The 27,998-nt window shown below is 42.7% G+C and overlaps 1 protein-coding gene across 2 annotated transcripts; it reads left to right on the top strand.

The window, feature by feature from the left end:
• The first annotated feature begins 7,581 nt into the window (after positions 1-7,581).
• DYRK2 (dual specificity tyrosine phosphorylation regulated kinase 2) lies at positions 7,582-23,128 on the top strand. 2 transcript variants are annotated; one of them, XM_074168168.1, is made up of 4 exons: positions 8,129-8,187; positions 8,412-8,426; positions 8,745-8,877; positions 17,334-23,128. In XM_074168168.1, exons 1-4 carry the CDS (start codon positions 8,129-8,131, stop codon positions 18,933-18,935), a joined length of 1,809 nt encoding a protein of 602 aa, XP_074024269.1. In that variant the 3' UTR covers positions 18,936-23,128. The 2 variants fall into 2 exon arrangements, with proteins under 2 accessions (XP_074024270.1, XP_074024269.1); XM_074168169.1 differs by lacking the exons at positions 8,129-8,187; positions 8,412-8,426 and adding an exon at positions 7,582-7,971 and having other exon boundaries at positions 8,741-8,877.
• Positions 23,129-27,998: the final 4,870 nt, after the last annotated feature.

Below are 27,998 nucleotides of genomic sequence, written 5' to 3'. Positions count from 1 at the left end.
GACTGTATGCAACATTCAAAAAAACCCTTTTGAAGTCTAACCTCACACCAATAGTCTTTTTCTTCTTTATTCTAATTTCTCTTCTGTAACTCATTGTCTCTCTGGCCCAGTGAGTCACGAATTCCCATTTCCAGATTCAGCAGCTTGTAGTTTGTTGCACACCTTCAGAGGCTGAGGGTCAAAGGTACTGAACTTTCCAAAATGAGTACTTTTGCCATTAGTTTATTGTACAGAACAGGACTCTGTGATGACAGCATCTCTTTTTCTCGAAAGAATATGCAGACAATGTCCCCAGAAGATGTTCTTGAGCTGGCCAGCTTGTGCAGGGTGAAATCTCTCAGGCATTCCAGTCACCTCTGGTTTCTCTCTCTCTGCTTTCACACCACTCTGCAGAACTCTTTTCCAAGCACTGGAATGAGCATTGGCACCCATCTTCTCTGCCACATGTGATTTCCTTTTATGAGCTAGGCACTTATTAGTCCTAGCCCCAAATGTGTAACGTTACCCATTTCACACACACAACTAAATCTGTCTATAGGGAGGTACCTGTAGTTATGAACCTCTGCCTTTCTGCAAATTAAAATGAAAATCACAGCTGAGCAAATAATTTATTTTATGATTTAAAGCCTGAATCCTAATCACAGGTGAAACTGTGTGTGAGCGGTCCTTTTGAAATCACTGGAATTAATTTTACTAGTAAAGTACCACACATACTGAAGTGCTCCCTTTGGCCTCCTTTTTCTTTTTCTCTATTTGTAGAACATCTGCAGGAATTCTCCTTTGTTTACTTAATTTTCCAAATTATACAATGATTTTATGTTGCCATTTTCTGAATTGATTGTGAACTGTTTGGGTGTTAATGTGCACATTTATTCGTTTGGAAGGAGATTACAAATTATGATAGTGAATTAAAGCCTCTTGTTTAATTTTCACCTCAAGTATTTGCTATTTTTCTTCTCCCCTTCTTCACATCTGAATACACATATCCACCAAATATTCATGCAGCAATCTAAATGAGAGGCTGGGCAGCTTAGGGTACTTCCACACCAAAGGACCAGTAGTAAGGTACTGAAGGGGCCATTGGAGAGATCATGCTTAACTTTCCCTCCTCAATATAAATATACGCCTGCACATCCCTTCTTGTTACTCAAATATCAGTCTGACCATGCCCACTTAAAATACTTTTTACACTCCTGAGATAAATGGAGAAAGGCAAGGAGGCTCATTACTGAAGAAAAAGTACTGTGTATGTTGCACATACCATCCTTAGAAAACACGGTCAGTGGCTCCTCTTATCATGTGCATTCAACAGATGCAGTCTGAGTTTCCCAAGGTAAGTCCATGTAGGGCTTACAACCTGTGAAATGGGGAGCTCAGGAACTCTCCACAGCTGTCTGATACCTTCAGTTCCCACTCTGAGCGGGGCTCAATATAATTCAGTACATCAGATTGTTTCTTTTCTTGTTGCCCTAACAAACCTTGATTATATTTTAATGAGAAAGTTCTTTCCCAGCATGTAGCCTTAAATTTGCTTTTCAGCAGGTGGCTCATGGTTTCACTCAAAAGCCATCATGTAAATCCTGACAGTAGATTATACTAGTTAATAATATAACACTCAGGCCTTGGGACAATCTCAATGATTCATTTTCCTTTTATTATTAATAAATTCTGCCCAGAGAAAGCCTGGGTGAGGAAAAGAACTTGGTTGGAGTTCTTTCTGGATTCTGAGTTCTTCTGACCCATTATCTTTTAATTATGTCTCGCTTTTGTACTTTTGTAGAGCAGTGATTTTAATGATTTTAATGAGCTTTATCACAAGTGAGTGAGACATGTAATTTCTCAATTTCGGTGCACCCTGTGAGATACTGGGCTCCCTGACTCAGGAGAGCTGAAACCTCTCAGCACCTGACAGGATTAAATCCCTATGCTTCTATGAAACACTGCTGTGATGAGCAACTGACTCCCATAAACGCTTTAAAGTTAAGTCTCTCTTAATTTCACATGTGGAATTGGACAAGCAAAGGTTACCAGGGTTTCAACAGCTGGGACTAACCCTGTGTGTGAACAGCTGGTTTTGAAACTGAGTAGCCCACACAATGAGTGCAAGAAAGAATACACCAAGTTTCTATATTGATTTTCAAGGCGTTCAGGAAAGGAAACTGAATTCAGAGAATAACACAACGTTTAACAGGTTTGCTGTTTCTCTCTGAAACAGTTTGGTAGAAATCCTAACTACATCCGCATACTAAACTTGCAGTAACAGTTATTTTATGGGATTTTTTAAGGAAAGACTAACATTCAAGTGACATGAGAGCCAGTAGTTTTAAATTATGTCTTTGCAATTACCACAACTCCCTTGTTTGCATAGCTGGGGGAATGGAGGAGCTTCACAGACAAGGTGGGAAGGGGCCACAGAAGAAGAAGGGCCAATGACACATACATCACTTCCTTCTTTTCTTGTTCCAGAGGTTCACTTTTTTTCTGAGTACATAAAGAAGGGTGTGCCAGCAGCTGAAAAGAATCAGCCACCATTAGGCTTTTTCCCTGAGATTAGTTTTATATTAATGCTACTCCACTGACTCCATCAGCTTTGCATCTGCTATATGACACAGGAAAACAGGCACCTTTCTCCTCCCATTACACGTGCTGGGAATTTACACAAAGGACTAAGTCTAATTTTCTAATTATTACTAATGCTATAAGAATACAGAAATTATATAGAAAATATATAATACAGAAGCTTAGAAACATTGGCATGGTCTGGTGAAAAGGGAAAACTTTTTCCTTAATATGCAATTTGCCAGCACTAAAATACAAATATATTGTGAATCTTCCACAAAATAGCTGTAATAGCATAAGAATAAAAAATTACTCGTATGCTTGCAGACTCGTAAGATCTCAGAGTATCTCTTCAGGGTGTACTCACTGACCACTAAAATATCCATTGCTGTGTCTTAATATGGTAATAGAAGTGGTGACTTATGTATTCTTAAACAGCAGAAAGAGTAAACCACTGAGGACAGAATTAAGTTTAGCCTCAACAGAACACACACTGGAATAAGGGCCAACAAACATCTGAACCTGGCAAGCCAGCTTAGCTTCATATACCCTCATGTCAGTGTGAATATGTACTAGCAAACTGATTTGTGGCAGTGATTCTCTGCACTCTTGCTCTGAATACATAACCTCATTTTTTATAATTGTATTGAAACACAATTTTATCCTAAGTTACAAGTGATGCTCTGCTGGGATTATTCTTTTTTTTTTTCTGGGGAGGGTAGAGAGAGGGTGGAGTTGCAAACCTTACTTGTGTACCACACAGTGAAGTGCATGTTTGAGAGGTAATCGAGCCCAGTGTGCTTTCCATCTGCAATGCTAGCATTTGTAGTTGAGGTGCCTACACTGTGCTCAGCACAATCTGCTGAAAGACCACATTGTAGAGTACACAGTCCTGTTCATGCCTAAATTATCCACAACACATTAATGAGAACCTGGTGCTGATTGTGTTCAAACCCTCCTGAGGCAACCCCTTATTTGGCTGAAGAGTTTACTTTTAAAACACAGACTATTGGCTGAGACGACAGGTGTGGACCGATGTTTAAGTGATGGTGAGACATAACCTAAGTGTTTTAATGTCTCCAACTCAGCATCTAAGGCCTGCTTCAAAAAAAAAAACCAATGCAAAAAATCACAGATCTTTAAATAGCTTAGGTCCTAAAACATTTTAAGAGGTTGAGAATGAGTATAGATTCTCCCTCTTATGCAAATTCTGCTTAGTATGAGAAGATGGTTAAAAGATAGCAGAAAACTGCATTTTTACTTTCTTTGTTCTACGCTTGTCTTACCTCTCCTTTTCATAGAATCATACAATCATAGAATCATTTAGCTTGGAAAAAACCCTTAAGATCATCAAATCTGACCATTAACCTAACACTACCAGGTCCACCACTAAACCATATCCCTAAGTGCAATGTCCTCCCACGCCCATAACATGTTTAAGGAACATTGCTTTACCTATTGGTCATTTATCTGCAGCCAAAATAGTTTGTAGTGCCCAGTGAGATCAGTCAGTGCATAGCAAGGTGCTGAGCACCTGCTGCACCCGTCACTGTGGGAGCCCCCAAATTCATCACCGCACTTTGGACATGCATGGCGTCTCAGGAATTCCCTGGTGGCTGACCACATAAGCGTTTGCTAATACCACAGCAGCAGCGAGGCTGCTGGTGACTGACTGGCCAGCCTCTCTTGCCCTACACCTACATACCAAAGCCTCATATAATTAAACCCTAACCAGCATCCACTTTGGAGAGGTAAGACGACTCGCATGGGAGATTTTACAGTGATGCTAAGGAGGTACAGTGCTCTAACACAGGACAACTAGATATGAAGTGGGTCCCAAGGCAGCCTGGCAAAACAGACCTCAGAAATCCCTCACAGTTTGCTTGGAATGACTATCTGTCTTGGTCACAAGGGCCCTGACCGAATGGCTCAAGAAACACAGCATGCTCTCTATCTCTCCTCACTGTACTAGCATATTATCTTCAATAATGCATTTTAATGTACTATGTGGGCAGACTTACTTTTAGACAAGGTTTTACAGATAACATTTTATTCTAGACTTCTAGTTCTTTTTTTTAAAATGAATTTTAATTTTCTCATTCAATGGTTGTGATTTAACCATTTTATTTTTACCAAATAGTTGCTAATTTTTGTTCTAGAACATTTTGTACAGTTTATCACAGGAGGATGATACCCGTAACAGCCCAACCTGAGCTTCTTCAAGGCAGCTACAGCAAGAAGCCTTCTGATCTCACCTGCACCTCCAACTGCTCACCTCTTCACCTCCTTCCACAGGTGGCCACTGTGGTGCAGAACCAGTACTGCCTGTGTCCCACCGAGTTGGCACTTTCCAGTCTGCAGGACTGTTTGGGTGCCCATCTGGAAAGAAAGTTTTCAGATATTTCTCTTAAAAACAAGTGCTTTGATGACATCATTACCTTACAAGACCCTTGCAAGTAGTCTGACACTCATGAACACTCAGTAGATTTGCTTGCAAGAAAGGGAAGACTAATCTGTCATTAAAGGTTAGTTCACACTTTTGGGTAATAAAAGCTGAGGGAGCAGGAAAAAGAATCAAGGAAACCCTGATTCACTTTCCTTTCTAAATTTCTGAGCACCGTACACTTTCTCCTGTCAGGTGCTTAATATATATTTCTGTCCTGAGAACTGAAGTCTGTTGATCTCATCTTGTGTAGTACTGGTCTGCAAAGTGCTGATATGTTCAGTTTGCCAGTATCAGAAAGAATAAAGTTTTGTGAAGACTCAATGGGACATAGTTCAGATTCCTAGATGCAACACTTGGCATGAAAGAATTAATCTTTACTTTGTCTTTGAGTACTTAGGCTTTGCTTTCTTCTTTTCTTTGTAGATCTGTGACTATGATTTTGAAGAAGGCTGTTACAGGCATTCCTATTTGGAGCCAAGGTATTTTACAATTATATTAGCATGTTCCTCCTCTTTGTCAACCTAAATCCTGCATGAAAGAGGCTTTTAAATTGAAGTTTCTTGTGTTGCATTCAGAAGGAATCAAGATGGGCTTGCCCTCATCTTGAGTTCCACTTCAGACTCCCATCATGTACTATCCTTGACAGCAGCCACCAGGATGGATTGCAGATGGAGAAAGAGATGGAGAGAGAAAAAGAGAGGCATCCAGGCAGGCCCAAGCCCACTCTGAGGTTTAACAGCTAATGCTGAAAACTGACAATGAACACAGTTTTAGAAAGAGAATAGCTGGACAGGTACCAATGTAATGTGTTTCCGCTGACTTAATTAAAAGATTGTTTACGATGTAATAGACTAACTCTGTTTTTCACATAGTTTTTCATAGTGGTCCAGGACTGAACAAACTGTGAAAGGCATATTGTGAACAGCACACCTAATGGGAAAAGGGTTGAAACAAGACACTTAACGGCCTTTCTTTTATCTCAATGTTTAGATGTCACTAACCCCAGAACGTGCAGGAAACCATCTGTGACTTTGACAGTCAGAGGACACATCATATAAGATGAAGTAAGAACTCCTGCAAGCCCTACGAAAAGATAATTGGTATCAACTACATATTTTTCGCATCTAGCTTGAATGTGAACAAGTTTCTTCCCCTTCCCCTCCTTAGACCGATAGAAAAGTATCTTTTTCTTGACCATTCCTTAAATATTTAAGGTATCTCACATAGAATATTATCACAGCATTTGTTATTCTGAGGCTTTTGATGTGCATGTGCTGCCTGTGAAAATGACGGGAAAATACTGAAGAATGATCAGAAAACAGCATTTATACACCTGGCAGCCAAGGGGAAGGGACAGTGGGAGTGCCTGTGGACATCTGGGGGGATATTGAGGAAGACAAAGCTTGCTTTCTGCTGCAGTGAAGGGAAAAGATTAGGTGGGTGTGGGCGGGAGAAGGTATGATTGTTTTCTCTGTGACAGGAGGAATTAGGGAAATTGTTTATTTCTTTGTACCAGTACAGGAAATGTCTTTGTTTATGCGTGTATCTGTGGCACTGGAAGAGACAGTCTTTCTCTCTGGCAGCAGGGATAGATTTGGTTTTTTAAGGCATAGGAAAAAGGGAGATTAATTTTTCTGCCTTTTTCTGTGGATGGGGATGAAGGGCGGTCTGTCTGCGTATCTACCAGCTGTTTCAAAAAGGGAAAATACGCGTTGTCTGTACAGACTTCAAAAAGGGTTGAGCGTAGGTAGGAGAGTTCATTTCAGCGCTGTCCCAAGCTAAGCAAATGTTCAGATAGCTATTTTTGGCTCTAATGACGTTCAAACTGACAAACCAGGAATTCGAAGCATTGTACTCCACAAAGCACGCTGTACAGTTTGGAAAACAAGGCGAATAACACCCCCACCCTGATTCCCCTCATTCTGGCTTGAGCCACTTGTGACTCCAGGGCAATCCCCGAAGCTCTTTTCCCTCCCTGATTTTTTTTTTAAGTTTTCATCCCAATTTAACGTCTCGATTCATTCACCCTTTCTCCCACGGTGCCATCTTTGCCCTCTCAGTTCGACACAAGTGACCCCCCGCCGCCTGAGGAGTTGGTGATCACACACATACACACACACGACTTCCCACACGCGCCGATGTCCCCGCCGCCATCGCCCCCCTCCTAGCCGCACACACCGCCGCTGTCGGGGCCGGGAGGCCGGCCTGCCCCTGCCCCTGCCCCAGCCCCGCATGGAGCTGAGGGGGTGCCGGGGCGAGCCGCAGGCTGCCCGCCGGCCGCCAAGATGGCTGTGACCCCTGGACTGTGTGCGCGGGTGACCAACGGCCCGGCGCGAGGCAGCCGTTGGGCGGGCGGCGGCGGTTGGGCGGGCGGGGCGCGCTCCCCCCCGCCGCGCGGAGGGACGGCGCGGGTGCTCTGGGGGTGGGGGGACGGGGGCCGCCTCGGCGACGGCGGCGAGCGGAGCGGTAGGGGAAGGGAGGGGAGTGAAGGGGGCGGCGGGGAGGGACAGAGGGAGGGGAGGCGGCCGACGGGGCGGGGACTGCCCCTCCAGTGCGCTGTTTGTCCGTGTTCCGCCGGCCGAGGAGGAGGGCCCTGTCCGGCCGCCTTCTGCTGCCCCCTCCTCCGTGTGAGGGGACCGGGGCGACCGGGGCGGGGGCGGGGGAGGTGATGAGCTTGGGCCGGGGGCTGCGGTGGCGGCGCGGCTGCTGCTGCTGCTGCGGCGGGAGGCGACGGCGGGCCGTTGGAGGATCTGTCCGGCCGGCCCGGGGCCAGGGGGATGCAGCGGAGGACGTGTCTGGCTCTGGGTGTAGCTGATCGGAGAAGAAAGGCAGCCGCCGACCGGAGAGGCCGAGGAGCAGCGGAGGAGAGCCGCCCTGACATGCCTTTTCCTCTCCCTCCTCTCCAGCGGCCATGTTAACCAGAAAACCCTCAGCTAGCGCCGCCGCTGGTGCTGCCTACCCAGCCGGTAAGCAGAGGGCCGCCAGGATCGCCACCGCGCCGGGCTGCGAGCCCCCCGCGCCGCCCTTGCCGCGCCGGGCCGGGTCGGCCGGGCCGAGGGCGGGGGGGGAGAGGCTCGGCCGCCCCGCGTCTGCCCCCGCAGCGGGGCTGTGTGTGTCGGAACAATGATCCGCCCTCCCCCCGGCAACCGGGGGCCGGCGGGGGGCTGCGTGTTCGTGCTGTTGTTGTGCGGGGTGGCGAGTTCGCCTCAGGGGAAGGGGAGGAGGGGAGGAGGGGGGGAAAAAGGATAAATCACTTAGAAAAACGACACAGAGAAAAACTGGGAATCGCTGCGTTTGCCGGAGCGGCGGCGTTTGACGGGGGGCGGCGGTGCTCGTCTCCTCTCCTTGCCGCAGACTTGTGAACTCCTGGCGGGTCCCCGGCGGCGCCGGGATTTCGGCGGGCCAGACGGCTGGGGGGGCGGTGGGGGGGATTCGGGCGGCCGCCCAGCCCCGAGGCGTGTGTGGGGCAGAGCCGGCTTGTTCTCCCGGTTTAGGCGCCTGCCGGTGGCGGGTTAATCTCGGATGAAGGGTTTAGCCGGGTGAGCATGGCCCGCCCGCGCTATTAGCCGCATCGGTGCGTGTGTGCGCCGCGGCGGTGATTAGCTTTTAATGGCTTCTGCCTGAAGCAAGACGGGCGGCGGTGCCGGCGGAGCGCCGGGGCCGCCGCCGCCCCGACGTCCGCGCTGCCTGAGGCGCCGCCGCTGCCCTCCGCGCTCACCCCTCTGCTCTCCGCAGGCAGGGCAGGGGACAGCAGCCGCCCGCTGCAGTCTTCCCCGGGCACCGGAGCCGGGGTCTCCCGGGCAGGAGCTGGGACCGGCCCGCCGTCACCCCTTGCATTGCCGCCGCTCAGGGCCAGCAACGCCTCCCACACGGTGAGCCAGGGCACGGGGCGGGGGGACGGGGAGGAGCGGGGCGGGAGGGAGACCGGACTCGGGTGCTTGCCGCGCCGCCGCTGCTCTCCTTTTGCCGGGTGTACACCGAGGCGGGACTGAGCCCTCACGGGCACCCCGGGGCAGGAGAGGGCAGGGGCCCCGCGGGCGCCACGTCCAGCCTAGTGACGCGCTTGGTGCTTAAGGAAATTGCATTTCTGCAGACTCCTGTCAAATGTGCATGTTTGTTGCGAGGCTGGGACCCTGTGACTGAGAAGCAGCTTTCTCCTTCCCCAACCCCCCTTCAGGCTGGTTTTGTGTCTCATTTTCAGTGACAAATTCGATCTTCCACACTCGCACAGAGGAGCTGTTCTGGTAAATGCATTTTTTGAGATGACATTATTTTGGCAATGAGGTTAGTCACTGTGATTAGAGGGTCTCGTGAACTGTAGTGAAAAATGAAGACTGCTCTGCCCTTACATGTCTGATTAGCTCAGGCCGATTGCTGTCTTCCCTAGAAATAGCTATCGCTGTACTTGGGGACAATGATTGGATGAATCCGACTTCGTTGCTGCACTAGTTTACCTAAAGAAATGAGCACTGATGGCATGAAAAGGATGTTATTTTCTGCTTCTGTGATATCTCACACTATCTCCCACTTCTAGTTAATCTACTAGGAATGAAACTTCCCAAGAATGCCACTATATATGGATGAGAGAGGGTATCTCTGTCCTGAAGGCATGACAGAGTAGAGAGGGGTCTATATGCTGTCATGTTAACACTAAATATCTGAAATTGTTATTGCATACATTTCCTTTTAAATTATGAAAGATTTCATGCTGACCCTGAAAGGCATTGATGGCATACTTTTCTTAGAATTAATGAGTTCTTCATGGATGCTCACATACTATCTTTGTAAACATATGGCAGAGCTTTAAATGGTAATGTGATTATGGGCTAGTGGAAGGTGAAACTATGCATTTAGATAATAGTGTTTCAGTGACTTTCTATGTCGCTTCAGGGGTAAAATCATCTTATTCAAATCCATTTGTAGAAAGAATTGGCTTAAATTAAAAAAATCAGTGTATGTAGGATGATCTCAAAAGGAATGATGAATATTCTGCAAATTCAAGGTGGAGCTGCATACTTGAGATCAACATCATTGTATATTTATGTAGCTAGAGTATATATCTGAATCGTTCATTAGTATGAATGAATATACACAGCCAGGTTTTTCACATTCGTATACCAGTTAAGTGCTGGTTCATTTTAGAGTTGGGGCAGCAGCTTAATTTTTTTATAAAAACAGAAAAGAAGGAGCATAGTACAAACATCCTGGACGTGGATCGTGAAACTGCACATACAGATGGGCCCACAAATAACAGGGCCCACATGTAACAGAGCCCAGACTTAATTTAGGATTTGTGAAAGCGTGGTGGCCCAGCTATATATCTGGGACTACTTACTAATTTTGGGAATACAGAACTTCGATATTTTTATACATAGATTTATATGTGTGTATTATATATAGTGTCTGTGTGTATATATGTACATATATAAAGATGAAGTCTTTATGAAAGCATGCAAGGGGTGTTCAAGTGTTACATTTCTCTGTTTCGAGTATTTTTGTACATATATTGTTGTGTGTGTGTGCCTTTGTATATATATAGCATATATGCACGTGTATGTATATATACACACATAGAGATGAAATACTTACGGAAGCACACAGGGATGATAAGCATTATATTGCTGTGTTTCATGTCCCTCTAGATCCTGACTGTTGCAAACTCTGCCTTTCCTTTGTGATACAGAGCCTGCTCTACAGTATTTATTTAGCCTTGGGTACTATTACAGTAATACCTCTGACTGCCTTTCTGAATTTTGTAGGTGGTTATTTTGTGGTTGGCTAACATAACTTTTTGTGGTAAGGATCAGATGTGACATCAGAATGCTGGATTTTAACCTAAAAAGAGAGCTATATCTGTTATGGGATAGTTCTCTAAACTTCAGGCCTACTGACCTTAGCTGACACTGACTGAAACCACTGGTTTGCATCTCACTACTTCCTCCAATCAGACCTATTTAAAATGGAACATTTCAGTTTTCTTAAACCACTTTCCTTCTTTGTATTCATTTGCTTATTCTGTTTTCATTCCTGTTGTATCTATGGGACTTCTGCAATAGCTAAAAATTGAGAGTATTTCTCTCTGTGTTTCAGACTTTCAGAAGGCATAGTTTGCTTAAGCAGTTGAACTTGATGGTGGCTGGATGTAAGCGCATGCACTGTATGTGTGCTAGTTGTGAAGAGAGACCGAGATTGAAGATAGGTTTTTGTTTAAGCTAAGAAGTTTTTCTTTTAGTTCAGACAGAGGAGAAATCCACTACCTGTCATATTTCTTGCAGCGTTGTGATCTAGCCTGTAGTGAAACTGTTGTCTCCTATTTCAAATGACATTTCATTGTTTGGTAGAATATAATAGCATGGGAGAGCATGGGAGAGGAGGGAAGATGCTGTTTTACAGAGGCTTCATGTAACAGGGCAGAGGTTTTGGCTGCAGTCTCTGCAATCACAGCAACCTTTGTTGCTAAGCAGGCTATTGTGTATTGTACCAGGGAAAGGTTTTGTTTATTTAAAAAATAAATAAATTGTGGCTTCATCTTAGGCTTATTTGTATCTGCTTCCATTCCTGACTATCTTTTTGGCTCATGGTGAAAACATGAATTAATTTCCAACCCCTTGTCATCTTCATTTCCCTCTCCAAAGTCATTGTTTTCTCTTTTGAAGCCTTAAGTTCTTGCCTTGATGATTGGAACCTTTTTCTGTGCAGTCTCTCCTGTTTCATTATGGTGTTCTTACATCTGCTTGACATGCTGCAGCAGAGATTATCTTGTTTGCCTGCTGCTCTGCTCGTGTGAATCCCCACCCGTCTGTGAGTCCCTCTCCCAGACTCTTCCCTCTGTCTTCTGCCTACCTCCATCTCTGTTCTTTCTTATTTGGCATGTATCCCCGCATTCTGCACTTTTTCTGTTTCTCTTGCAGTAAAGCAGTCTTAGTCTCTCTCCTCCTGTCTAGTATGGTAAGAACAACTCGTTTGCAGTGCATGATTCAGTGCCCTCCCTCTTCAAGCCATTTCTAAGATTTCCCTACAGCAAGCCTGTTTTCTTTTGCCGCCAGGGATGAATAGCTATCCATATACTTTTGCATCAGTCGTTCAGCTTAGTCTTAAATATAAATCTTAAATATAAAAATTTTAAAAAACTAATTTACGTTATAGTGGAACAGAGATTCCTGAACTTTGTTAACATGAAGTGGGTCACATGCTGCAATTTTTTATTGGGGCCAGTGCTTTAAAGCAGGTGAACCCAAACAAAATACCTTCCTATTGTGGTGTTTTCATGTAATAAATTGCCACAGAGATGCTGTCACATTTAAGTGCATATGCAGCCATGACCTGGGCTTTGCTATATCTAGATTTCTTTGGATGTTTCTTCTACATAAAACCTGTACCTAGGGGGAATATGAATGTATCTTAACTTTTAGTAGGGGCGTTCTGAAATTTGAGCTCCAGCAGTTGAATTCTGTGCTGTGAGGACTGCAGTACGTCTGGGCACATCTCTCGTATGTGTACACTTCAGCTTACGTGAAGGGTTCAATTCAGTGTGCATTGACTGTCCTTTTTGGTTTCAACACATGTAATACATGCAGGGTGTCCCAGAAGTACTCAGACTCACTGCACCTCCATAGTCCTGACTGGAAGAAAAAGATGTATGAATCAGTATCACTCTTGAGGCGTAGTTCTATTTGTGAAAATACTTGCTATATAAAGTCAAAGTAAACTTCTCAAAAAATAAGCTTATGTGGACTGGATACGACAGCAGCAAAAAATCCAAATGGTGTGCTTTTTCTACAGTTCTTGTTGAGCCACAAGCTTTTTAGGACAAGGGCTTAGTCTTTTTTTGGTGTATAAAACCCATACTCATAATAAAACCATTAGGATAATGCTGCATTATTGTTACCGTACTAATTAGCTATTTTTAGTTCTGAACAGAGGAATGCTGTTGAATTCATTTATCAAGGAAAAAAAGGCCTTTTGTACATTTGCTCAGGCTGTAGTCAACAAAATAGGCAGTGAAGCGTGCTACACCTGGTACCGTATGCCTGTAGCATGTTAGACACAGTAGGGCTGAAACTGGCATGCTCAGAAATGCTGTAAAGAAAGAGATATATAGTGTAAAATTTATTCTTTAATTTTCAGAACACTATTTCTCCCATGTCCTCATGTATGCAAAGTAATGGGAGATAAAGACATCTTAATCCTGTGCAGTCCTATCTTTCAGCAGGCCATTGTGATTGCTTTGTTACTAAGATTCATTTTATAAACCTTTTTAGATTCTGATTGACAGCAAAACTTTCTTTTCTGGGGTTTTGCTCAAAATAAAATTATATAGCTGAAGTGTGTGTCTGTCTTGGATAATTTTATAGGGTGCTAATACCACACTGAGTGACTTTTACAAAGATGGAATATGGTACAACTACATACCGTCTTGATGCTTTTGGAAGATAAATTTGAAAAGAGGCGTATGTTCCTGTGGTGTTCAACCTATAGTCAGTCTTGTAGAAGGCCTTGAAACAGACTGTTGCATTGGCTGAGCATTAACCGCAAAGGAATTGTCAGTCTTTGCCTTCTTGTTAGAAGGGTGGACTCAGTTTTATGCTACTTCTATGTTGTTCCAGGTCTGTTGTCTAAGGATAGTAAGTTACGATTCTACTTCTGTCCCTAAACTCATTTGAGAAAAGAAAACAAAAAACCAAACCCCAAACACTCCCATCACCCCCCAAAAAGTGTTTTTTGTTTTGTTTTGTTTTGCCTGGTGTCTTTACTTCAAAGGTTAGGTGAATGTTTTCAGCATAGCAATCAACTTCCATAAACTGAGCAAACCAAAGGTCAAGCAAAATTGTAGCAGTGATTTTGAAGTTATGAAAAGCTACAGAGAGAGGAAAAAAAACCCAAAATTGTAGCATTTGCTGTTTTGTAATTGATGTTGCCAGAACATTCAGGAAGATTAGTTCTTTGAGTTCAGGCTTACCTGTTATTTCAATATGGTTTATGGAGAAATGTGTACATCAATAAGTTTTTGAAGATGCGCGCTATAAAAATATGTAAATCTTAGAAAGTGTAGATGGGTCTGAGCACAGGCAATAAAATATATAAGCTGCATAAGCGCATGCAGATTGTCAGCTGTGTAGGTTGTTTGTTCTGGAATTTACAGGCCCATCTGCAGAAGCAAAACCTCTCAGGCTTATGGTTTCAGATGAAAGCCTGATGGAGCTTCTGTGTACTGTGAACAGTTTGGTACTGGACTAAGGCTGTAGTCCTTTGTAGCTTCCCAAGCCCATTAGTTGTGGTTCAGGGAACTTACAGCGTCACTGGTGAAGCAAGTGGAGCTTGTAAGCAGTGCAAGCCTGAACTTGACAGCAATCTCAAATACCCAGTAGCCAGAAGCAGATAGGTAGAGCAAAGGGCTGGTGAGAATTCAACCCTCATCCAGGCTGGAAATAAAAGAAGAGGTGGTGATTCTTGTGCAGGCAGTACCCTGAGATGGGGAAGGTCCATGTTTCCTGCATGTGATGTTTCTGATAGCTCTGAAACTCCTGTTGGGGTTTTTGAAAGAAAAGTGAGCTCTCTTCTCCCCCACAGCTTTTGGAATAGAGCCTGTGTTAACTTGGTGTCTTTTCTTCCACAAAGAAAACCAGTGCTACTGTCTGCATCTGCATTTGCGTTCCCAAGCAGCAGCCAACTGAAACTGGCAAAACCGGTCACTTTGGATTTGGGGTGAAGCTGGGATAATGCTGGTAATTTCATTCTGCTGCTTGGAAAAAAAGCCAACTTGTGAGCAGCAAGAGAAATTGTGAGGCTGCCCGAAGGTGCAGGAAGCAGAGCTACATGGTTACACTTCAGAATTTGTTTGCAAACACGCTTTTAGGAAAAAGAACTCTTTAGTCCCTGTTGAGATTGGATAAAGGTTTGGGTTTTTTCCAAGCCCTTATACAAAGCACATAAATGAAGTTTGAAGAATTCCCCAGGACATTTATTGAAACAAGAAGTGCTTAGGAAGGGCAGAAAATAGTTAACTCTGAAAAAAGATGATTGAAGTGAAAAAAAAAAAAATTTCAAGATGTGAACTGAGGCAATGAGTACTTGGGTTAAGAAATTCTTAAAGATGGCTTTCTCCTCAATCTCTTTCTCATAGTCTGTACATCAGTATTGTCTACTCCTGGTTTGTCCAGATATGTTCTGCTTTGTTGTTCAACCAGTGCTGCAGAAGAAACATTTGTACCTGGAATTTCTTAGCTTGAGTATTTGTAGTCTGCACAGGTACCATTGTGCGTTTCTCATGCAGTTCTGCAATACCGCATGTGCTGAACCTCCGACACATCTTAGTAACTAGATCCAGTTCTTCTGAGATCCATCATCTACCATCAAGAGTAGCAGCTCTTGGGGCCGAATTTTCTTTTTTTCAGTAACTGCTGTTTATATAGAGGATCAAGGCAACCTTCAGGAAACTGCTACTGCAGTGCTCTTCATACTTGACCTGAAGGAATTCCCTGTAGGCATGATAGACTCATTAAGTTCTCTTGATGATTTAATTCCTGTTGCTTTTGAGAGATGAAACTAGGCAGGGAATTAAGGTCAATATCCTGTATATCTTCACTGTGCTTACATGTTGCAAATGTCTTTGCTCTGAATTGCAATTGTGTGATAATGTTTTCTATGAGATTGATCAAATTTAATAGTGTGAGCCCAAATTGCTCTGCAAATAAACATACGAAGTCAAACTGCAATGATGAAATAAAATGGACCAGTTATTCAACATTGAGTCAAAATGGAATCAGAAGAGCAGCAAACTCAGCAGAAGCAAGTCCTGAGAGCTCTTTTTCTTAAGTTGTGTGAGTTTCAGCACTGCAAATTTCAAAATTTTGTCTAAAGCTGCCACTGGTGTCCAGCTGCCTACTCCTTGGGAACAAGTTACTGAATTTACAAACCCATGCTTCTACCATATCAGACTAATACCTTAACAGAAACACAAAGTATGCTAGAGTCTGCATTGCGTGTTCTGGTTTTCTCATTAGGAAGCACTTCTGCAGTTGCAGCACAGATTTCATTGCCTCATATCACGGCACACAACTGACGTTTTCTGATTTCATTTCAGCAACCTTAAGTGACCAGGGAATGTGTTTTCCTTAACTGCCTAGAAAAAATAAGGCTCAGATTAAAAGTGCTGTCAACCCTGGCTTGATCATCTGTCTGACAGTATCGGTGAACTTTTGGTTAGTAATTTGGCATAACTGTTACAACTGATGAATCAGCTGGAGAGACAGCAGGGGAATTCTTCCCACATTTGTATAAGACTAGGCAGAAGACAAACTAATTATCCTCTACTTTAGAGCAAATGAGAAATTCTAAGGACAGCTATTTTAGTGCCAAGTATATGCTTGTAAATTTCTCTTTTCTCCTTAAAAATAACAAGTTTTGAGCAATAGTTGTTTTCACACCCCAGTACTTCCAATGTTTCTTTGCTAGAAAATGCTGAATGCTGCTGTTTATTCCCTTGTGAAGACCATCAAGAACAAATGTAATTTCCAAAATCAACTAATCCTTTTTTCTATTCCTTTAAAATAACATTACTTATATGTTCTTCAAGGCAAATATTTTTCTTTCTGCTCAAGTCTCTATCAGGCCCCAAATCTCATATTGGCTAAAAGTATAAGAGGACTAGTTTGGGAAGGTGCTAAAGGATAAGCTTACGCTTTATTGATCTGAATGCGTTGCTGAATAGTGACTGTCTTAATGGCAAGTAGTGAGTGGCATCTCTCAAACTTCAGAAATGTACAGGCTCTTTTCCTCTTCATGCATGTCACAGCACATTCCTTATTGCTTAAAATTGTATCTGGAGCTCTTGATACACAGCAAATTGAGGAACAAGTTAAAATCTTGATTTTTGAGAATAGGTGACTAGGAGAGCCTTAGCCATGTAAGTTCTAGCACGCATTGTATATTGATCTCCAGCATCAATAAAACTGCTACTATGTTCTGTAGAGTCTAATTTAATGCCTCTCAAGCATACTTCTTCATGTTACAGGACTGTTGCCTTGAAAACTTCTTGGAGGAATTGTTAGCTTATCATGGTAGCACATCTGTGATTGCCTTGTTGCAAACATTTTAGAGAGTCATGAAAGTGACATTTGAGAAACAAGGATCTGGAAAATTTAATATCATCTAGCAGTATCACAGTATCTGTGCTGTATTTTTTTAGATTATCTATAGACAGCTGACTTCTAAGAAAATGCTTAGTTTGAAAGAGATTTAGGCAGGATGGCGGGTTGCAGAATGAATGGTGAAGCACAGAGTTCATGCCTTTCTTGTTAACTGGGTATGTATTTATTTTCGATTTTAGGTTGGAGGCAGTAAGCACACAATGAATGAGCACCTCCATGTTGGTAGCCATGGACAAATCCAGGTTCAGCAGCTGTTTGAAGATAATAGTAACAAGAGGACGGTTCTGACGACACAGCCAAATGGACTTACAACACTAGGCAAATCTGGATTGCCAGTGGTTCAGGACAGACAGGCAGAGAGTGCTCACAGACGACAAGGGAGCTCCAGCTCTTTAAAATCTGCAGATGGAACAGGGAAGGTGAAAGCCTCCGTTATGACACCAGAGCAGGCAATGAAGCAATACATGCAAAAATTAACAGCTTTTGAGCATCATGAGATTTTTAGCTACCCTGAAATATACTTTTTGGGTCCAAATGCAAAGAAGCGTCAAGGTGTGATTGGTGGTTCAAACAATTGCGGGTATGATGATGACCAAGGGTCTTATATACAAGTACCGCATGATCATATTGCGTACAGGTATGAAGTCCTAAAAGTTATAGGGAAAGGAAGCTTTGGGCAGGTGGTAAAGGCCTACGATCACAAGATGCATCAGCACGTGGCACTGAAAATGGTGAGAAATGAAAAACGTTTCCACCGCCAAGCTGCGGAAGAAATTAAAATCCTGGAACATCTCCGGAAACAAGATAAGGATAACAACATGAATGTTATTCACATGTTGGAAAACTTCACATTCCGCAGCCATATCTGCATGACATTTGAATTGCTGAGCATGAACCTGTATGAACTAATAAAGAAGAACAAGTTTCAGGGCTTTAGCCTGCCTTTGGTCCGCAAGTTTGCCCACTCTATTTTACAGTGCTTGGATGCTTTGCACAAAAACAGAATCATTCACTGTGACCTTAAACCTGAGAACATCCTGTTGAAGCAACAGGGTAGAAGTGGTATTAAAGTGATTGATTTTGGCTCAAGTTGTTATGAGCATCAGCGTGTCTACACTTACATTCAGTCACGTTTTTACCGTGCACCTGAAGTCATCCTTGGTGCTCGTTATGGGATGCCCATAGATATGTGGAGCTTGGGCTGTATTCTAGCAGAGCTTCTCACTGGTTATCCACTTTTACCTGGAGAAGATGAAGGAGACCAGCTGGCTTGTATGATTGAGCTATTGGGCATGCCTTCTCCAAAACTCTTAGATTCATCCAAGCGAGCCAAAAACTTTGTGAGCTCTAAGGGTTATCCCCGCTATTGCAGCATCACAACCTTGTCTGATGGCTCTGTAATACTCAACGGTGGACGCTCTCGGAGGGGAAAACTACGTGGCCCACCAGAGAGCAGAGAATGGGGAAATGCATTAAAGGGATGTGATGATCCCCTGTTCCTTGACTTCTTAAAACAGTGTTTAGAGTGGGATCCTGCTAGCCGTATGACACCCAGCCAGGCTTTGCGGCATCCCTGGCTAAGGAGACGGTTGCCAAAGCCTCCGACTGGGGAAAAGGCCTCGGCGAAGAGAATTACAGAGAGCACTGGTGCTATAACGTCGATTTCCAAGTTACCTCCGACTTCAAGCTCAGCTTCAAAACTGAGGACTAATTTGGCACAGATGACAGATGCCAACGGGAATATTCAGCAAAGAACAGTGTTGCCAAAACTCGTTAGCTGAGTTTGAAAAACCCAATGCTGTTAATACAAGAGATACAATGTGGCTGAGCCTTATTTGTATGAAAAAGTAGCTCAGATATACATTTTTATTTGCTCAATAACTTTATTCATTTGTATCTTTCAGCACTCATTTTAAATGTAAGAAATGTTGATTTTGTTTTTATAAAAACACGGGGACAATGCTTTAAGTTTTTATACTTATTTTTTAAAATGTTTGTCTTCTACAGTACAATTAGCCTTACTGTAACTAGTGTGACACAGTAATAAACATCAGTGGCAGGCCACTGGTTACAACATGACTGTCATGCATTGCAGCGTGGTGTCGAAGGTAGTAATCTTTCTCTTCCATGGTTCATATTAGATTTCACCTGGGGTAAATTTGTAAGACTCTACGTTTTGGATTTTATTGGTATGGGTCTTGATTCTGCAAACACTCATACCTATGCCTGACTGGACTCCAGGGAGAGTACTCAAAGAAGTAACAGTTAAGCACCTGTAAACTTGTAATTTGAAGTGGAGCCATAGCATGTTATATTGTCATTTTCTGTATGGTAGCCCAGAGAAAGTAGCGGTATCGCTAATGATACAGTCACCTCCTATGGAATGCTTTCTCTATTTGAAAGTAATGTTTTTGATAAAAACGAGCATTTAAATATAATGCAAAAAAAAAAGAACTTCCAGGGCTAAAATGACTCTGTTACCTTGCATGCCGTGTGGTAGATTGAGAGGAACGGGCAATCTGAGAAAGAAAGAAGGTGGAAGTATGTTTTACGTTCCTCTAAATCTGAAAGTGACTGATGAGTTGGTAAAGCAAAATGTTCTGGACTTCATTTCAGGTGTATACCATTGAGCATTCACACTGGGCTTCTCGCTCTTCTTTTTTTTTTTTTTTTTTGCCTCTCCTGTTCTCTTTTCTCTCCTAACGTGCAGCTTGGTCTCCCTAAATCATATAGGCAGAAGTATACTCAAGTATACTTATTCTGTCAGTTCTATACTGTAACTTCCAGACTGTTATGCTACATGGATTTCACAGATTGGTTTTCTTTGTTACGACAATGTTTGTCTGAGTGACTGTGACCTCTCTGGTACATTTACACCTCAGATCAAATCTGCACAAAGGGGCAAACACTATGTTACTGCATTGCTTTCTGTACAAAAGTACTTCACCTTAGCACAAGTGTAGATGGAAAGATCCTCAGTGGAAGGCTTTTCAGTTGGCAGACACCATCTTAGATACTTTCTAATAAGGGAGAATTATCAAAGGAAAGTTAAATGGTTGGAATTTGATTTAATCTTTGGCAATTGTAGCTGAAAATTACTTGGAAGGAACAGTTAGAGATATGTGTATATTTGTTCATGCATGTGTGTGTGCCAATGCTTGTTTTCTTTTTTTCACTTTGAGCTGCACTCATGGAAGAAAAATGGTCCTTACTGAGGAATAATACCTAGACCTGAGAGGAATATTCACACATTGTAGCATGTTTTCAACAGGTACAGTTTGAAATCTAAGATCAGTATTTCATCACATACAATGGCTGTGGTCTACGTTGGATGTATAAAATATATGAAAAGGGAATTTTAAACAAAGTAAAACATAATCTAGAAGGCTTACTGATGTTAGAACAAGACATATTAGAATGGATTGCATTAAACCTCAATAACTTTACTATAAGCAACATCTATATGCACAGATTTTTCTGAGTTACTTGTACAAATTATGAAAAATACTTAAAGCATGGTCCCCTGAGAGGCCAAGAAAGTTTCCGGTTAAGTTTTCCTTCACATTCATTAACTTACCACTTACAGCTTAATTTTTGTTTGTTTGCTTGCTTGGTTTGTTTTTAATTTAATGTAAGACTGGGGGACGGATATAAATACAAAATGACAGAATTCTCAGGAAACATATCACTTCTTGCCAAAAAGTCAACACCTAAAGAAGCTCCAAAAATAATTTCTGAGTAGAGGATGGTATTTGTTGATTGATACCTGTAAAAATTAGAGCGTCAATCAACCTTTTTCTTACTTTTTTTTTTTTTAAAAAAAGATAGTTTCCTGCCTCTAGTCAAATTAAATTATTTAGTGTTAAATGTTCACAACTTTATACAGTGTGTGTAAGTGCAATATGTAAACATGTATGAAATCATGTTAAAAATGAAATATAGTAATAACAGCTAAGAAAAGTGGCTTTTGGAATATGAACATCCAGTATGAACATCCAGTAAGTTATGGTCAGTAAATTCTAAGTCTGGAAAAGAGATATATTAATTTTCATGTAAAATGAACTGATTACTGTGGGAATACAATACTGTATATTTTTCTACAGTAACTGGGAATCTTGATTTCCTCCACCACCTGCTTGGCTTTACCACTCCTTTCTACCTTAACTCTTCCTGCAAAAATTAAAAAATAGGGATGCTTATGTTAGGGAAGAAGAATCACCTCCCTTAATATATTTTAAAGGGAACATTGATACATGTTCCTGCCTCTCGTGGCAGTTTAAGGTGAAAACATTCATAATGTTCATGGGTCATTAATGGGCTAAAACCACTAAATTTTCTTTTTCATGTAACCAGTTCTTAATGCCAATAAAGCATTTATGATCCACTTTCTTCATAAATGCTACCGGAAACTTTAAGGCCAAAATATAGTGTGCAGAGCTATTTTTTTAACCCAGATACAGTGGAATTTCCTCTATGCTAAAGGAGCAGCTACATCAAGGCTTTTAAGTGATGTAGCTGCTTTTTATTGTAGCTTATTTATACCTGTAAAAAAGGGGGGGGGGGGGGGAAAGGACGTTGCCTCTTGCTTTGATGTGATTTTATTCTAAGGGCTTTGATAATTAGGCTGATAGAAGTTGGGTTGGAAACAGTGCTTAGTCTCACATGTTACCATTGTCTGGGGACGTCTGAGCTATTTTCAGATTTAGTAATAGCACAGTGTTGTCTTGTCTTTGGTTGCAGTCTCACTTGGCTCAGTTTCTTGCACCGCTGGAGTGTTCATTACCACTTAAGTGTATTGGAACAACAGAGTGATGCAAGATGTGTAGATTAACAATAGAGGATGGATTGTGCCCTTGGTGTTAACAATGTGCCTTTTGTTACAAATGCCGTGTTGTAGGGCATGCATCTTGGCCTCTTTAACCCTTTGAATACTGGATAGTAGGGATGAAATCTATTTTTAAATGCTATACCTGTCTTAAAACATCCTGTAGATGATCGAGGCCTTAGTAGAAACAATAAGGCAATCACACTGCTAGGGTAGAGAGGACACTGTTCTTGTACGTCTCATTAAGGGGTTAAAGATGGCCCTTCCTCATTGGTTGTATTTTAACATCAAATTGATTTTTTTTAAAATAAATTTTTGTTATGGTGACACTAGACAGAAATCAACTGTATTTGTAAAAATTTACCTCAAACTCTTTAGTTTTATAGTGTGATTTAATCCCAGGGCATTTGGTATGAACCAAAGTGCATTCCTTTTATATGTGCCTGGCTCTTATAAAGGTGGCCAGGGATTTTTACAATTTGGGTGCAAGGCACTTAAGCCACTTTTAACTTGGTGGGTGGTTTGGAGTTATAAATGACTTCATGGGAATGTTGAAAACAGTTTAGACATAAGTAGCATTGGGCAATATTAGAATCTTTAGGAAAGAGTGTGCATTATTTAATGCCCTCCATTTTTTAGTATTTGTTTTTCCATCAATAATATTTGTGATAATTACAAAAAGTACTCTTTTTTCCAGTAAGCAAAGATTAGAATATTGCCCAGTTTAATGCTATGGTAGCATTTAAATAAAAATAACATTCGTGAATTATTGTTTCTAGGTTCTTGTACATCTCTGCTACAACTTGTAATTACTCAGTTCAACTGCTACAATTACGTCTAAGCAGTAGCTTGGGTTTTTATTGGGCAACGACTTAGACACGTGACTGTAATATGCTGCAACTGTGTGTACTGAAAACGTGAAAAACGATTGAATGTGGACTGTGTATATATGTATGTATAATTTTCTGTGAGATGCTGCTGTTGCCACTTAACATTAAAGATGTTGTAGTGGGTTTTAATCCTAGTGGCCAGTTTTATGATACTGTATGTATTGTACAGCTGATGACAGGAGTTAAGACTGTTCTAGTGAATATTTGTTACATTTTATTGTCGTGGCCAGAGATCATTTCAGAATAAAATGTTATGTCCTACTTTACTTCTCTCCACTGTAGTTTGGGTTTTTTTCTGGTTGTAAAAGAGAGCCCTTGGAATGCTGGCATTTCTTCAGCATGGAAAGGCCTTCTCCTAGTCTGTTGAAGTCAGTGCCAGCAGCGCCTTTATCCCCCAGCATGCTTACCGGTATCTGTATGTAGTAATTACCCATTGCTGGAGGATGACTTTCCTGCTGCTTTATGTGGCTTGACAGCCTTGAACATTGCCCACAGGCTGCTTTTGCCCTGAGGTTTCTAAAGTTCTGCTCAGGACTCGGAAAGTAATATAGTTTTATTTGCCCCATACTCGAGAGAAAACACCTTTGGCGGGTATTTTGCCTGCATGGATTTTTAAATTTTTCTTTAGCTTCTTTTTAAAAGATTTTTTAAAATAGATTGGATTTTGTAAGAAATATTTGAGAAAGATGTAGTGTATATTCTTTTTTCTTAAAGCTGCTTTAAAAAAGCCCAGATTTCTGCACTGGTTTTTGAGTCAGACTGACTTCTCAGAACTTGTCAGGCTTTGTAAGGTCCCAGGATAATGAGAAGATACTACACAAAGCCGACAGGCTAGACTGAGCTAAATTCCCTTCACATATACATCCGGAGTAATTTCGCTGGTTAGCGCATAACTGTCTTGTGAGTAATTGGCCACATTATTGCCTTGGTAATGTCAACGTGCACCCAGAGCAGTTTTGCTGAAAAGCTTCCTGATTCGGGTGAGCCCAGGATGAAGTCAAGGGATTTTAACTGCACTTTGGTGTCGCCTTCTCAGCATAACCGGGACTCTGTCTCTCACCCTCTCCTCCAGCCATCTGTCCCTCTTGCCAGCTCTTGCACGCTTCTGCCACATCTGTGTTTTCGTTCGAAGAAGAGTAGGGACCATCTCGCCTGATTCCAGTTGTCTGGAAGTTGGGGTTTGGCTTGTGCCATTTGCTGAGATGCCCAGTAGCCGGTGGGGAAAACGGCGTTGCCCTCTGCCAGTGCGGCTCCCTCCCTGGCCTCCAGCAGAGCCCCCAGATCCCTGTCTAAAAGGGGGCCCTCAGAACCCCACCCTGAATGACAGTCTGTAGTTGCGTTATCTCCACAGTTCTTCCTTTGGTGAAGAAATTGTGGCTTCTGTTGGATGTCAGCTCTGCAGCTCTCTCATTGGTTTGGTTTTTTTTTTTTTTTTTTATTATTATTTTTACAGCAAACCCAGTAAGGAGCGTGAGAATGTGTAATTATGCTCAGGTACCATGTTCTTCACTTCTAGTTGCTGCTGCTTTTCTTAAAAATGCCATTTTGTCTCATTTTTTTAAGATCTTATTGAAAGATCCAGCGTGAATTTTACTTTTCATCAGAATGTGAGAAATTAAAAATCAGGTAAATACTAAAGGAATTATCTGTAGAGGGTTGTCTATGGTCAGGAGCTGGTATTTAGAGGGAAAAAAAGATACCTGTGAGGTGAATAGGGCCAAGTTTGAGGTAAGCATGATCTTTCCTGGGTTCAGTGAAGGTTCAATAATTACAGCGAGATCGAGTTGAGATTGGGAAAGTCTTAAAGGCATCTCAGTGTCTGAAAACCATCGATAACATTATTTCAGTGGAAAAATACCTTTCTTTGAGAGCTTGTCCTTTTAAACTCTACGCTAATAATTAAAAGGTCTTTTCTGTAGCTAGAACTTTAGAAACATTACTATATATTTCTTTAAAAAATGTGGGTTTATATTGCTGTTATACTACTAGTATAGGCTTGTGGTTTGTATCTTAATGTTCCTGAGAGGAAGGACGTTCCTTGTCTTTGTTTTGAGTACACGGTACTAGACGTCTCCCAGCCATCAGATATGCTACCGCAGAGTAAAAGTGGGGTTGATAGAACTGGTTTCTGTTCCTTCACAGAAATCCTCTGCGACTCTCGGAACTGGGGTTTCTCCGTGTCGTTTTCCCTATTTGGTTTTGTCTGCTGTTTGTTTGCTTGTTCATTTGTTTGTTTTTAAGAAGTGCCTTCCAGCCTCTGGCTGTGGTGAGTCTTGGATCTCTGCTGACACTGTGTTGAGCACTTAGGGATAGGGAGTACTGCAAAAATAATATTTCTTTAACTTTTTCCCAACAATAAACAGAAAGTCTAGCTTAGTACCAAACTCCAAAGAGGGGGAACGTGCATCTGTCTCCAGCTGCTGGGTTCCAGGCTCCACAACAGCCATTAACCATTTTTTTTAACTTTGGCATGAAGATTCAGCAGAAGTGCCAAGTGCTGCAGAGTGAAACAGCTTGTGGCCGTCGCTTTGTGGGTGAAGACTACAAAAGCAAGGTCATGACATCTTTTTGGAGAAAGTTTAGGGTATAGCTGGAGTAGGGAGAGGTTCTGCTGAGGAGTTCTTGGGCTGGGAGCTCTGCATGCCACCCTGGGAGGTGGCACATGAAGTGTTCCTGCTAAAAGAGGAGTGGGAACAGTTTTCCCTTGTTTGTAGGCTGTGTTTTTATTTCTTTGCTGTGGTTTGGTTATCTGCAAGCTGGAAGTGACTGCGCATACCTTATGTACATAAAGATACTGTCTGGAGTAGCTGCAAACAGTGAAATATTACTTTATAACTAACACTGGCACTGGGAAAAGCAGAGGTTCTCATTCGGAGACTGTCTGACCTGACAGTGCCCTGTGCACAGCACCCACAGTGTCCATGTGAGACTGGCTAAAGGCAAAGCATTGCAAAACAGAGGTGCGGTGAAGTATTAAACCTTGATTAAACGTAACGTGTGAGACATGTCCACCAAGCAGAAGAGCAATTGACAGTTGTATTATGAAGACTTTCAGCCAAACTCCGTTTTCAAGTATATTGTTTTATTTATTCAAGTATTGTTTTATTTAATAAGATCTCTTTAATTTAATAAAAATCATCTGAATAAAGAGGTAACATTAAGATTTTTACTTCAGCTTCAGTGTGGCAGTAAAAATTCCACATTGAACTTATTTTATTCCCCTGTGTGTGTGGAGTGCTTGCAAACGCTGTCGATCTTCTCTCAAGCCATCTAGGTATAGAGATCTACTCAAGTATCATCTCCTGACAGATGAGCAGGTCCTAAAATTAAAGAATGTACATGTATGTACAACATATATATATAAACACACATACACATGATTCTTTGAAAAACAAACCCAAAAACTCTGCACGCGTTCTTTGGAGTGCTTTACAAAGAAGAGATGTGGCTTCATTTTCTTTTTGCCTCTTTGAAGGTTCAGTGTAACCCAAATATCTCTGCGTTATGCACGCGTCGAAGCCGACTCTCCCCACTGGGGTCCCTGTTTCACTGGCAGGATGCACAGAGCGAACCTCAGCTTTCCCACTGGAGGCGGAAGGTGCTGGGTGAGCAGGAGGCGGGTGTCACCCCAAGGCCAGGCGCTCCTGGTCCTTGTCACTTTTTCTGACGTGGACGTTCACCAACGGGAGAGATGTATTGGAGCTTACCCTGCCCAGCAACTGAGATTTCTCCTTTAGGATTAAAGCCTGAGTCCATGCACTTAGACTGGGTTGATAAACTTCAGCACAGAAAAAAATCCTGAAGCCAAGGCAGAGGTTGTAAAGCCCACAGCTGGAATAAAAATGGATTTCTAAATGTTCCCAGTACTTGTGTCCAACTGCGACACTTCCAAAATGGCCTCTAAGATTTGAAAGACCTTGCCAAAGGTCTGTGCAGAGACCTTTGCTCAGGACGGCCCTGGGCTGGTGGCCCTCCCTACGCTGCATGGAGATGGCAGTGCCTCTGGCTCCTCCTGTGAGCTTCCAGCACTTCTGGCTTCCTCAGGGTACAAAGAACACTTCATGCACAGAAAAAAAAAGAGCAGCGTTGCTAAGGAGAAACTAAACATTTGTGTACCAAGGGCACTACACACCAGCAACAGGATGCCACACTGCTATTTGCCTGGGTGTTGGTCCTGGGAGCTGTTCTGCCCTGCTGGACCTGCTCCTCCGTGGACACCTCCCAGGCCTGCCGGCACCCATCTGCCCACCATGCTGGGGTGGACCGGCAGGACTTATTCATCCTGAGCTAGCCTGTAACTGCCCACAGCTCTGCCTGCAAATCGCTTGCCAAAGGCAGTGAATTGCTAATACGGTGCTTCAGAGATGATGTTGCCACCATAGGGTACCCTACAAGGTATTCCAACCCACCGGTGGTAGCTGGCCTGAGAGCGGGCTGTGCCCAGAAGCTGTGCAAGTGTGCATGGGTGGCACTGGCTCTGCTCCCCTCATGCGGGATGCTCCTGTCCCTAACGGTGCGTGCAGGGCAGGGACACTTCCCCGGTCCCTTCCTGCGTGGCAGAACCGAAGAGTGATGCTCAGGTAATACGCTGTCACGCTGCGGGAAGAGGAAAGCCCTCCTTACCCCACGAGCGGTGGCATCAGGCAAAGCAGCTTAGCGCCTGTCAGGGTGGGATGTGAGGAGGCTGTAACACGCTGTTCTGTTGGCACAGGGGGGAATGTTTCCAATCATAAGCGTTTGCAGATGGCCTGTCTTAATTAGCTTTGACAAGTACCTAAGTTGCTTTAAGTTACACCACAAATGGGATCCTGAAGCTTTCATTTTTTGTCACTTTTAAATAAAGCTTTTTCCCTCCTCCTGGTACAACATTTCCATTTTTCTTTCCATGTAAGGCTCTTGAGAAGAAATGAGATCTTTGCGTAGCTGAGGAGATATATTTTGATTGACTAAATGATTTATAATTAGGAGGTAGCTCCTGCCAGTGCTCTTCATATGTTGATTGAGAATTGCCTGCAGCAAATCAATGCAAGCAGAGCTGCCAAAAAGGCACACTGATGTCTTCTTACAGTAGATACCTTTCAACCCCACATTTCCTTCTTCCTCTAGTACTGACTCAGACAAGTTATCTT

Source organism: Numenius arquata, chromosome 2 (genome assembly GCF_964106895.1).
Source record: "Numenius arquata chromosome 2, bNumArq3.hap1.1, whole genome shotgun sequence".
In the NCBI taxonomy this organism is placed as follows: Eukaryota; Metazoa; Chordata; class Aves; order Charadriiformes; family Scolopacidae; genus Numenius; species Numenius arquata.
Note: the sequence above shows the minus strand (reverse complement) of the source record. Positions and strands in the feature narration are given on the sequence as shown.

What these genes read in the sequence shown, in the direction of transcription:
- DYRK2 (XM_074168168.1), top strand. Translation starts at nt 8,129, where the DNA reads ATGATCCGCCCTCCCCCCGGCAACCGGGGGCCGGCGGGGGGCTGCGTG. An exon ending in CCAGCAACGCCTCCCACACG is followed by an intron (nt 8,878 to 17,333) that starts GTGAGCCAGGGC and finishes TTTCGATTTTAG; the next exon opens with GTTGGAGGCAGTAAGCACAC.